The sequence below is a fragment of the Cebus imitator genome, unplaced genomic scaffold (genome assembly GCF_001604975.1).
Source record: "Cebus imitator isolate Cc_AM_T3 unplaced genomic scaffold, Cebus_imitator-1.0 Scaffold94, whole genome shotgun sequence".
NCBI classification, from domain to species: domain Eukaryota; kingdom Metazoa; phylum Chordata; class Mammalia; order Primates; family Cebidae; genus Cebus; species Cebus imitator.
Genome location: NW_016107409.1, coordinates 5881328 through 5894918, shown reverse-complemented (window position 1 = coordinate 5894918; position 13591 = coordinate 5881328). Strand labels below are relative to the sequence as shown.

Sequence of the window (13591 nt, the reverse complement as noted above, 5' to 3'; positions counted from 1 at the left end):
AGTACAAGCCTGGAAAACAGTGGCTAAACATGAATCTTCATCCCTGGTCTGTGATGTCACCAAGGTCACATGCCAGGTGTTCCAGGATTCTGGAAAGGATTTTACCAACATAGAGGAGCTGCTATCAGCTTTCTTACCTTTATTCCTTGACAGCAAAGATGCATGAACTTCCGTAATCACAATGTTAGGTAAAATTAATCTTCAACTATAACAGACTAATTTTTTGAAAAAAATTGGTCCCTTTTAGCTGTATGTCAAAAGGGCAGACCAATAGCCACAGCTAGTAAAATGACTAGAAAACAAAATCAAATTCCTTGGTATTATAGGAGACAAAAAGATCTCAGTAGCTTTCATTTACTTTATAATTTTTAAAAAGCTTCAATTAAGCACTTCAGTTGTATCTAAACATACAAAGAGGCCCCATCTGTATTAATATTTTAAACATTCAATATTTGAGCTATGTAAGTCGTGCTAGTAGGTGAATTTAAACATGTCCTAAACAGGGAATATTTACATTTCAAAACCTTCTGATTGTATTAATTCGATCTGGTTTATTTTAAAAATATTCCCCCTTGCTATAGAACATCTTCCTTTTCTGCATTAAAAGCAAAATGGCTGTATTTCTCTGCCCATCTTTGCTTAGCTGAATCATCCTTTTAAAAGCTTTCTTCTTTACTGCTAAACCACTATCTTCCATTCTTAACTGACACGTCAATCTTTCTTACATGAGAACAATACATTAAAATAAATACAAAGAAAAAAATTCTCCCAGCAAATATTAGATTCAATCCCAACAATACAGACACAGTCTTAAAAATCAGTTATGTATTTATTTGCATAGAACCATAGGAAAGACTTAAAATTCCAACATACATCCTATGAGGCTTACAATTTAATTACAAATCCAGTTTTAAGGGAAAAAAGGGTTTTGGTTTTCCTCTACTAACGAGGATGATACCGTTTCACATGCTTCAGATACATGTGCTGACACATCAGACACCTATGCATCTTTACTTTGCACAGAATTAGTATCCAGTCCGAAAAAGTCTTTTTTGATGATGTACCGAACACACTGCAAAATCACATTTCTTTCATGTCGAATATCTGGAGCTAGAAGCTAAAAGAAAATTAAAAAAAAAAAATTAACTGGTAAATAAATTATATCTGGGAAATACAATCTAAAATATTATTGCATGTACCCTCTCCTTATAAAGACAGAACAATAAGAAGTATGTATTATATTTACTATTCACTAAAAAATGATCCAAGAACATGTCCTTTAAATTTACATCAAGACTATCTAGCTTTTTAAACAGTACTAATGCTCATATTTGGAGTCCTCTCTAGGAGTATCTAGCATAAAACAGGACAATGGGTTTAAAAGTTTGCAATCTTGGCCGAGCGTGGTGGCTCATGCCTGTAATCTCAGCACTTTGGGAGGCTGAGGTGGGCGGATCACCTGAGGTCACGAGTTCAAGACTATCCTGGCCAACATGGTGAAACCCTGTCTTTAATAAAAAAAGTCTGCAATCTTTTAATTTAAAAATTATGTCAAAGAGGATTGCCCAAACCCAAATTCATAAGCAGTCTAGAAATTGATAAGTAAATCTATTTACGTATAACAATGAAAATAGCAGTAAAAAATTCCAATATTCTTGGACTTTTATAACTTTCCATTTTTATGCTTATTGTAATTAAAAGAAAGCTAAAAATCAATGTTATTTACAATAAGCACATAATCAAGGAATCGTATAATTTGCCAAAAAGGAATTTATTTTCTGATGTGGTTAATATAGTTCAGAAACATCATACAGAAACTTTCAGTGGAAATATTAATTTACCAATTATAAGGTAACATTTAAAAAAAATGTAATAGTATATTTCGGATCCATTTTAATCGGAAGCAACTGTGTCTACATATGGCACCTCAAGAGGGTAGCCACTGAACACTTTAGCTACAAAATAAGCACTTATCTTTTAAGTCAAAACCAAACAAACTTTTCACAGAATGTCAGCAGTTTTACAACTCCACTAAAAACTGTGGAATACTTCTGCTGCTTAGACATAAAAATCTTTGATCTTTGAATAGCTTCATGTCCACTACTGAGAACTCAGATGCACTACTTCTTCTTCACAATTTGAAGAAAGCTATTAGATTTTTGAGCACATAATACAGAGAATAAAGCCAAGAATGCACAAAATAAACAGAAATAAATAAAGGTATACAAAGAAAAAAATTAGCATGGTAGTGCATGGCTGTAGTCCCAGCTACTTGGGAAGCTGGGGCGGGGGGTCACTTGAACCCAGGAATTCGAGGTGGCAGTGAGCTATGATCACGCCACTGCACTCCAGCCTGGGTGACAAAGCAAGACCCCAACTCTTTAAAAAAAATAAAGTGGGACAGGGAGGCAGGGAAGACAATCCCAGAAGAAAACAAATGAGAATTGTCAGAAAATCTTCGGCCTTTTCTTTCTGTTACTTTATGGTTCTCAATAGACATTTGCATTAAAAATCTTTTTTTCCCTTCAGCTTGCCATTGTACTTTTAGCTGTGCTTTCACTGGAAACTTAAAAGTCAATAAACCTCAACACATACTTCCTTACCAAATAGTCAAACCTAGATTCTTTTAAGTGGCTCTAAAAATTTTATTATTCTACATTCACTGAACATACCAGCTATATGCCAAATGTAGCTGCAGAATTAAGATACAAAGTCTCCAAGGAGAATGTGACTCTGGTAACCCTAAAACAAACACACACACACACACATACACACACACACACACACACACACACACACACACACACGCTCTATCTTTCTGACATGAGAACACAAAGATTAGAACCTAAAGAAAAATAATTTACCATTTCCAAGAGATATGGATGGTGTGTTCTTGGTTCAAATAATGTTCGATAGTTTTGATAATCTTTTTTCCTCTTAGGTTTTGTCTTTTTAAAACTTTTCTTTCGGTTCTCACTCTTGGCTTCTGAAAAATTTCTAATAGTTGCTTTAACATCTTGACTTGGACTCTTAGGACTACTGCTGTCAAGAACCTGGTTTTCTGCCAGAACATCTGCTTCAGTCTTGATGGGAGTTTCTAAGTATGATAAAAAAACAAACACAAAAATAAAAAACTGGTAGACCTTTCAAAAGTAACCCAAAAAATCCACAATAATCCTCCTAGCCATAATACTGGTCACTTAATAACTTTAAACTGTGAAAGATTTTTGCAAGGCATTTATAATGTATTCTGGTATTTTTCAAGTTGGGAGCTCTAACTACCAAAAATTGAGGAGACTACCACGAAGAGCTACAGAAAGTGACCTCTATGAAGGAAATAATGCCAGATGGAAATTTGGATCTATACAATGGAATGATAAGTGCTGAAAAATAAGTATGTGAATAAATATAAAAGACTATTTTGGCCGGGCTCAGTGGTTCACGCCTGTAATCCCAGCACTTTGGGAGGCTGAGGTGGGCAGATCACCTGAGGTCAGAAGTTCGAGACCAGCCTGGCCAACATGGTGAAACCTGGTCTCTACCAAAAATACAAAAACTAGCTGGGCGTGGTGGTGGGCGCCTGTAATCCCTGCTATTTGGGAGGCTGAGGCAGGAGATTCTATGGAACCCAAAAGACAGAGGTTGCAGTGAGCACGGATTGTGCCACTGCACTCCAGCCTGGGCAACAAGAGTGAAATTCCATCCCAAATAATAATAATAATAATAATAATAATAATAAAATACTTTATTTCTCATCAAAAGAAAAATTTTTTAAATTGACTATTTAAAGCAAAAATATTAAGTGTATGTGGAATTATAACATCTACAGAAATAAAATCTATGACAACAATAGTAAAAAGGAAGGGAGAAGGAATATGTAAGTAGTATATTGCTGTAAAATTCTACATGTGAAGTAGATAGTATCATTTGAAAGTGCACTATAAAAAGTTAAGTTGTATACCATATAAACTATAGACACACTCATAAAAAAATAAAGAAGTTAAAAGAATAAAACATATCAAGCATATACCAATGACAAGAAAGCTAGAAAGGCTGTATTAATATCAGACAAAAAAAAGACTTCAGAACAGTGAACATCACCGGGGTAAAGAGAAACAGTTCATAATGCTAAAGGGGTCAATTCATCAATAAGACAAAACAGTTAACACCTAAGAACAGACTTTCAATACACATGCAGCAAAAACTGATGGAACTGAGAAGAGAAATAGACAAATCCATCATTATGATTGGATAGTTGAACACTCCAATCTCAGTAAAGAAAAATTGCACAGAAAATGAGTAGGGATACCGAATACCATTAACAATGAACTCAAATTGACAAAGAACACCTGACCTAACACATATTCTTGTCAAGTTCATATGAACATTCACCATGTGTTGGGCCATAAAACAAGTATTAATAAATTGAAGAAACTGAAAGTTTATTCTCTGACCGTAACAGAATTAAACTAAAATCATTAACAGAAAACTAGCTAGAAAACCCCCAAATATTTAGAAACTAAACAACACACTTCTAAATAAACCATGAGTTAAAGAACAAATCATAAGAGAGATTAGGAAACATTTTGAAATAAATAAAAATGAAAACATAATGTATCACATTTGTGGACTAGAGCTAAAGCAGTTCATAAAGATACATTTGTGGCTTTCAATGCTTAAATCAGAAATGAGAAAAGTTTAAAATCAATTATCTAAGCTTCTACTGTGATGAGGTAGAGTCTGAGGAAAGAGGAAATACTGAAAAGTGAAAATCAGTGGATTAGAGTGAAAAGCAATGACAACAGAGAAAAACCAACAAAGCCAGAAGTTGTTTATTTAAAAAGATTAACAACATTAATGCATAAAGACTTTTTGAGAAAAAGAGAAAAAAAATCAATTAACAATTTGAGAAATAAAAGAGGAGAACATCATTATATATCCCACAGATATCACAGAAAATATTATGAACTATATACCAATAAATTAACAAGTTAGGTAAGGCAAATTCTTTTGAAAAACACAAATTACCAAAACCCACTCAAGAAGAAATGGGAAAATATGAATAGTTCTGTATCTATTAAGGAAATTTAATTCATAATTTAAAACTTTTCCCAAAAACAAAATGCCAGGTTCAGATGGCTTCACTATTGAATTCTACAAACAAGAAACAAAAAGAAAAACTGGTAGAAATCCTACACAAACCTCTGAAAAGGAAGAAACAGATCCCTACCCATACCAAATGTTACAAAAAGAAAACCACAGACCAATATCCCTCATGAAGATGTATGCAAAACTCCTTAATAAAATATTAGCAAATCAAATCCATCAATATATTAAAAGGGTAATAGATCATGACCAAAAGTAGATTTTATCCTAGGAACACAGGCTAGTTTGACAACTGAAAATCAATTAACATTTCACCATTATTTATGAATCAATGTGATATGACAAAGAATTCTAATCTAGAAGTTGGGAGACAGGGTGCAATTGCCTAGACAAGAGTGGCAAAATCTGTAAGAGTCAAACATTACATAGGACTGAATGTAGAAATTACATTTAAAAAGAAGTATAGGGACAAGTGTTAAAAGCAGACTCGTGCCAGACTGTTGAGTCCTAGTTCCATCACTTACTTGCCATGTGACCTTTGGGCAAGCTACTTCTCTTTACCTAAATTTCTTCATTATAAAATAGAGATGATAAATAAGGAAAATCAGAACACCACTTTCTCTTATCTCCTTCCCTGTCAAGTACCGATCACTCAATTCAGGAACACAAAATCAAATGAATCAGAGCTTATAATTATCAATTTCTACTAAGAATTGAGGACGGGGACTAACATTTGTATTTTTCTCTTTCTTGAGATTTACTACATTTTCCAGCTGAGTATGACATATTAATGTAATGTTCACCAATTACATTTTAAATATGGCCATTCGGTTCTATCAAACGTTTAACACTCTTTTTGGTTTGCAGCCTTCTGAAACAGTCTTTAATTTGGAAATCTTCCCATCATAGCCAAATTGGTTTGAGGAAACATAATTTTGGGGAGTTGTAAAACTGTGCTTAAATTCCAATACAGTTTTAAAAATGCTAAAATGCTAACATGCAGAACAGATATTAAACCAACCCATTTGGAAGTATTTCTTATTAAATCTATATCTTAGTGATTCTTATAGCCCTAGAAGTATTACCTCTTCCTTTGCTTGAGTCTTACTTGAGGTACCCTTTCCTTGTTTAAAAATCTTTCCAGAAAAACACTATTCACGTTTAAGATTGCAAACACTTTCATGTTAATTCTTAAGTCAAGACAGATCTTAATTATGAAGACACAATTGTTAAACTCTGGTAGAACGAAACAGACTATTCCTATACATTTAGAACCCACGTAAATAAGCAGTGTTCTAGATACTATTTCATGGCTCAAAAGCCCACTTTGTTTCCTTGGTTTATTTATTTAAAACTCCCTATGTGTCAATATCCCATCCAACAGCCCAGAATTAATACTGAAATCTAGAAATTTGCTAGCAACCTGCATGGCTTTATAAAGCTGAATTCAAACTATATAAAATAATTCTTAATACTTAGGAATGTGAAACAAGAGTTTTCTTCTTAAAGTAGGACATTTTAACAATTAGTCAAAATAACTTCATACAAAATCATATATATCTTTTAACAGATAATATCTTCTGCTGTTACATATAAAAGTCTATGTATCGCTCTGCAGGATGACAATAAATGCCAAAGACAGAAAGACAATAATGGAAAGCAAAGTAAGTTGGCTTCTTTGGACTTTTAAGTCTCCAAACCTGCATTTTATGTCAGGTCTGCTACATACTAACTTGCCAAGCTTATGTCCCCACCCCCCCCCCTTTTTTTTAGACAGTTTCTCACTCTGTTGCCCAGGCTGGAGTGCAGTGGCACAATATCAGCTCACTGCAACCTCCACCTCCTATGTTCAAGAGATTCTCCTGCCTCAGCCTTCCGAGTAGCTGGGATTATAGGCATGCACCGCCATGCCCAACTAATTTTTGTATTTTCAGTAGAGAAGGGTTTTCGCCATGTTGACCAGGCTGGTCTCAAACTCCTGACATCAGGAGATCCACCCAGCTTGGCCTTCCAAAGTGCTGGGATTACAGGCGTGAGCTACCGCACCCAGCCAAGCTTATCCTTTCTAAGCTTAAGAGTCTATAAAATAAAAAGGTGATCTCAAAGATCCCTTCTAGTTTCCTTTCTTCCTGCTAATTTAAAATAATGGCAGTCTCAAAATAAAGACATGAGTATAAAAATACTGTTCCATCTTAAGAGATAGAGAAGAAAGCATTAGTCCAGCATGTTTTTATGGGATTCTATAATTCTGGTAATAGTTTTCTTTGTTATCACCTGTTACGAATACAACTGATAAGTAGGAAATGTAATATGTGTTTAAAGAATAACTCCATCTTCATACCAGTGTATGAGAAACAAGAGTACAAAAATGCTGTTTTTCTTAAAATTAAAAAGAGGCAACCATCTGTTAAGGAATACTCTGATAAAGCCACAGCAGCTTATATTTCAAAATTTAAGTAGCTATTAAGAAGCTACCATAGCAAGCCATGACCCACTTAAAAAAGAAAAAAACTTCCCATGTTACAGATACATATAAACATTATCTTTCATATTAAAGCCTCATGGCTCCTTATTCAACATCTTCCAAATACATAAACATTGATTAGCCTAGTCAACATTAAAAGTGCTGCCATCTCCAATCTCCATCAAACTATATTTCTTTTTTCTTTTGCTTTTTTTGAGCTGGAGTCTTACTCTGTCACCCAGTCTGGAGTGCAGTGGCACTATATCAGCTCACTACAACCTCTGCCTCCTGGGTTCAAGCAATTCTCCTGCCTCAGCTTCCCGAGTAGCTGGGACTACAGGCATGTGCCGCCATGCCCGGCTAACTTTCATATTTTTTGTAGAGATGGAGTTTCACCATGTTGGCCAGGCTGGTCTCAAACTCCTGACCTCAGATGATCCACTCTCTATGGCCTCTCAAAGTGTTGGGATTACAGGCATGAGCCACTGTGCCCAGCCCATCCAATTACATTTGAATCTTCTCTTCATTCTATATAAACACTTTAAGACCTGTATTCTTTTTTTTTATTTTTATTTTACTTTAGGTGCATACTATATCTGCCATTTCTCCCCATGTTATCCCTCCCCGCCCCCAACTGTCTCTCCCCTACCCCCCGAACTGCCCCCAGTGTGTGATGCTCCTCTCCCTGAGTCCATGTGTTCAAAGACCTGTATTCTTATCCTCAGTACAGCTCCTAGTTGATTACACACCTTGTTCTGAGACATACACATGAATTCTCTCACGGCTGGTAAAGTCTAAACAAAATTACCACACAGAGCCAGGTTTCCATAATAGTAGGACATAGATTTATTCATTAAACACATGCTAGATTATTGATATAAACCTTGGATTAAAAACTGCCACACTGCATCAGATCAAGAGCCTGCTCATGGCTCTTTCAGGTAGCCCTGAAAGACATGCTGTAGGAAATTAAACTGGTTTATCACAATTAAATTTCATAGTGAAGCCTCACATATTATCATCTGTGACATTATCTTTAAAAGTAAGACATCTATCCTGAACATTACTGACTTCTCAGAAACTCTTGAAAAGATTCCAATTCTTCCAACCTTTCAAATGCACAAGCTAATGCAACCACAAGTATAGGTAAAGTTGTTGTGTTTTCCAAATGAAATAATTTATGTAAACATGCTCTAGGAAGAACAATGCCTTACACATTAAAACAATTTTCTCATACTCTTTGTCATAAAGAACCTCTCTCCATCTACCAAAGATGCTATAAACATGTTATAACAAGCATTCTTGAGAGCACAGAGAAGAAATGAATTTTCTTTTTGCCATTTTAGAATTTTCTTCAATTCCATTGGTGGATATTCTCTCTTTCCCTTCCTATTCTTTCATTATATTGTATTTTTTGCCTTTTTCTCCCAGAGTAGCAACACATTTCTTTATTACTCCAGAGTTCCTTTAACCCATGTTAACTTTACTTCTGATTCAAACGAAAAAGGAATTTGAAGACCAAATAAAGAATGCACATCCTGAATGTTATTAATACACAGTATATACCTAAGGCAAAAAGCAACAAAACCCTGTAACAACACACACCATGACTTACCTTCTGGCTCACTCTCTGACCCTGAAAGATTGCCATAGCTACTCATTAGTGAGCATAAGGCTGGTGTCACTTCCTTGGGTATGACAGAACGTTGTGGTTTCTCCTCCTTATCAGACTCTGAAAAGAAAAGAACTGAGATTCAAAAGTGTACCTCAAAACATCTACCACCATAAAAAAGCTGACCATCTCCCACTCCTTCATTTGCTAGTGAAAACTGAGTAATTTCTGATCATTTCCTCAATCTTTCCAAAAAACCAATTCTAGGAGGCCAGAAACATTCTCCCTTGGTTTACACATCTTCATGGGCAGAGAAACCATTTGCCCCAGAGGAGACAGTGGGGCAAATGGAAGCTTTACAGAGCTCAGTTACTTAGCATGCTTCACAGGTTATACAATCTGGATGTGCTCTAAGTTAATTACATAGTCTTTGCTGTTCCTTTACAGATAGTAAGAAGGCCAAAACTTTATTCAACTTCACTGGATTTGGGATCACTGACTCTGAAAATTAAGTTTAGAAATAAATAAAATATTAAAATATCTATACTTTTAATTGTTTTCAAGACTTTATCGGGATCCAAATAATATTCAAACCATTCTAGAGGCTTAGTCAAACAGAAATGCTGAAATTAATCCACCCAAAGTTTTTTTGGAGACAGAGTCTTGCTCTGTCATACAGGCTGAAGTGCAGTAGTGTAATGTCGGCTCATGACAACCTCCGCCTGCCGGGCTCAAGCAATTCTCTTACCTCAGCCTCCTGAGCAGCTGGGATTACTGGGATTACAGGCGTGTGTCACTATGCCCAGCTAATTTTTTTGTAGTTTTAGTAGAGTTGGGGTTTCACCATGTTGGCCACTCTGGCCTCAAACTCTTGGCCTCAAGTTGATCCATCCACCTTGGCTTTCCAAAGTGCTGGAATTACAGGTGTAAGCCACTGCACCCAGCCCACCCAAAGTTTTTATTAATTAAAACTTCTAAGAACTTAAATAAACAAGAAACCATGAGAATTTACCAAGTATAATAATAAAGTGCCTGCCAAAGGTAAAGTGTTTGATCTGGGCCCAGCAAGCCTGGTTGTAGCCCCAGGACAGCAACTATTACATTTCTTTCTGGCATCTCTAACAAAGTATTAACTCTATTCTAGACAACCAATAAAAATAAGGCTTCACTGAAGACAATAAGTAATTTGTCTATTTAATTAACCAACTCTACCCAAAACCAACATAAAATGTTTCAAGACTGAGCATTCAATGTTCACCAAATCAGTCTAGGGGAAACCAAAGCATGCCAATGGGAAATGGGAATATCCATTTATGTGAATATTAAACAGCCAGCTTCTGCTGAATGAAGCTAAATCCTCTCTCCTCACTACCCACCATCATACCTACAAAAGTACTCCTTGTCAGTTTTAAGCTAAAATACCTTTTCTCCTGATTAATAAAGGGAAAGTAAAGTATGCAGTTTATATATGTGAATTACTAGTAGATTAAGCAGAAATCTATCACAGTGTTAGTATGGAGACTTTCCATTCCTTGGTTAAATAATTAAAGATCATTTATTTCCAAGACTCAAAGACAGGTAACAAAAAGTACAGTAATAGTTGAATATTATGCTCTTCAAAAGCATGATCTGACCTAATTCTAGGTATGTGATGAGTGATGAAACAAAAATCCAGAGAATTTGAGTAACTTTTCCTTAGCACAACTATAAATTAGTTGGGTCAAATTTAAAGCCTGGCTATCTGACTCCAAATCCAAATTGCTATCAGTGAGCTACAATGCTTCCTACAGACATATAAAGTCTTCTTAAAATGAAGCCATCCTATCGAAGTGCTTCTATGGTCCACGATGATGTTAATAATGTCTTCCAGCTATAGCTCCATTCCCTTTTATAGTCAAACTCCAAATAGTTATTTGATATACAGTCATACCTTGGAGATATTGTGGATTTGGTTCCAGACCACTGCAATAAAGTAAATATGGCAATAAAGCAAGTCATACAAATTTTCTGGTTTCTCACTGCATATAAAAGTTATGTTTACACTACACTGTAGCATATAAAGTGTACAACAGCATTATGTCTTAAAAAACAATGTTTGTACCTTAATTTAAAAATATTTCATTGCTAAAAAATGCTAAAAATCATCTGAGACTTCAGGAAGTTGTGATATTTTGCTGATGTTGCTGGCTGCTGACTGATCAGAGTAGTGGTCTCTAAACGTTGGGGTGACTGTGGCAGTCTCTCTGCCTTGACTGCTATTCCATTAGGTTATCAGCTCCTTATTTCATTCAGATGCCTTAATGTCACCGTATCAGAGATACCTTTATTGATCACTCCAGATAAAACAGCATATCCTCTTCTCTGACTACCATTCTCTATTCTTTTATTTAGCTTCATTCATCTTTATAATTCCTTTTTTTTTTTTTTTTTTGAGACTGAGTTTCACTCTGCTGCCCTGGGTTCAAGTAATTCTTCCCTTACCCTCCTGAGTAGCTGGAATTACAGGCACTTGCCACCAATCTGGACTAATTTTTGTACTGGCCAGGCTGGTCTTGAATTCCTTACTTCAAATGATCTGCCCGCCTTGGCCCCCCAAAGTGCTGGGATTACAGGCGTGAGTCACTATGCTTGGCTCCCACATTTTCTGTATTACCTTTATAATCAGAAAATAACAGAAAAAAAAAAAAAAAAAAACAAAGGGAAATTGACCCTGAAAAACTATAATCTTCACAATCTAATTAATGAAGCAGAGGGCAATGGCCTATACAGTCCTTTCTCTCCTCCCTTCTTTTTTAAACTCTGTATTTTGAAACAATTTTGGATTTATACAAGTGTTGCAAAGATGGTACAGAGTTTTCATATACCCTTCATCCAACTTCCCTAATGTTACCATCTTACATAACCAAAGTACTTTATCACAGCTAAGAAGTTAACACTGGTACCACACTAGTATTTAAACTACTACAACAGTGTACTGTAATTTCACCAGCTTTTCCACTAATATCCCTTTTCTGTTCCAGGACACAATCTGCCATACTACATTGCATTCAGTTGTCTTGACTCCTTAATCTTCTCTAAACCTGTGACAGTTTCTGAGTCTTTCCTTGTTTTTCATAAACTTGACATTTTGAAGATTATTGTCAGGTATATGTACAATGTCCCCCCATTTGGGTCTGCCTGACATTTTTGAAGATTAGACTGAGGCTATGGATTTGGGGGAGTAATACCACAGAGATGTGCCCTTCTCATCACATCCCAGGGTCCATGATGTCAGTAGGACTAATTACTGGTAATGTTGACCATTAAGGTAAGAAAACTCTGCTTTCTCTACTACACAGTTACTATTTTTCTCTTTCATTATTCTATTTCTTAAAATGAGTTACTAAGTTTAGCTCACACTCCAGGGGAGAAGAATTAAGCTTCAACTCAAGTAAGGAGTATCAAAGAATTTTGGACATATGTTAAAACCACAGTAATTAATAATTATTGTAACTAACAAATATTTTGGGGGGAGATATTTTGAGGCTATAACAAATAGTTTCATTTTAACATTTCACCACTAATTTTACCATTCATCAGTGGTTCCTGCCAAAAACAATTATTACTGTGGTGCTCTAATGCTGACTTGCTATTTCTCTCATTTCTTCTACATTTTTAGAATTCTTTTGTAAGAAAGATCTGTCCCTCCTCTCTCATATTTGTTTAGGCACTTAGAATAGACCCATGGATATTTATTCGATGGAGGGCTATAATTTATTATTTATTTTGTGGCTCCAATTGTTCCAACTTTGGCCATTGGGAACTCTTTCTGGTATCTTTCTCACATGCCCACATCTTCACATTTTTTGAACATTTTCTTACTTTCCGGCACCTTATATTTCCCCTGTCCCAACCCCAGAATCAGCCATTTCTCCAAGAGGCTCTGGTTCCTTTACCAAGAGAATAGTATTTGGAAACCACAATTAGAGTGCCGGGTGTACTTATTCCCAGGAGTGTCACAAAGCTCACTATATTTGACTTACCCAAAGGGTAAGTCACAAATTCACACAAATAAACAACTTTTTCCCTATTTTTTCTTCTCCCCTCAGTTAAATGTTTAAGGGACACACCACATGTAGTAACACTTCGAAAAATACTGTCCTTTTGGCATTATCAGAACATCTTCTACAATGACTTTTCATCTCAAAAAAAAAAAAAGTGCCTGGGATCTACCTACCAGTTCTAATGCAGGCATTTTTAGCACCTAACTGTAAAGACTGTGCTGAAGGCATTGTACTGGCTGACAAATAATACTCAAGAAACCTCATTTTATAAAAGCAGCTAAAACATCTTTCTAAACTGAAAATATCAGTATACTGGCCGGGCGCGGTGGCTCAAGCCTGTAATCCCAGCACTTTGGGAGGCCGAGG

General features: G+C 35.7%; 1 protein-coding gene across 1 annotated transcript in view; it reads right to left on the bottom strand.

The window, feature by feature from the left end:
• Nucleotides 1-810: 810 nt before the first annotated feature.
• Nucleotides 811-13591, bottom strand: part of NUFIP1 (nuclear FMR1 interacting protein 1) — a 42813-nt gene continuing 30032 nt past the window's right edge. The window contains exons 6-8 of the mRNA XM_037741144.1: nucleotides 9186-9302; nucleotides 2865-3097; nucleotides 811-1117 (exon numbers count right to left, since the gene is read on the bottom strand). Of these exons, the coding sequence (XP_037597072.1) occupies nucleotides 1001-1117; nucleotides 2865-3097; nucleotides 9186-9302 (467 nt within the window). The 3' untranslated portion in view covers nucleotides 811-1000. The remainder of the gene's footprint in view (nucleotides 1118-2864; nucleotides 3098-9185; nucleotides 9303-13591) is intronic.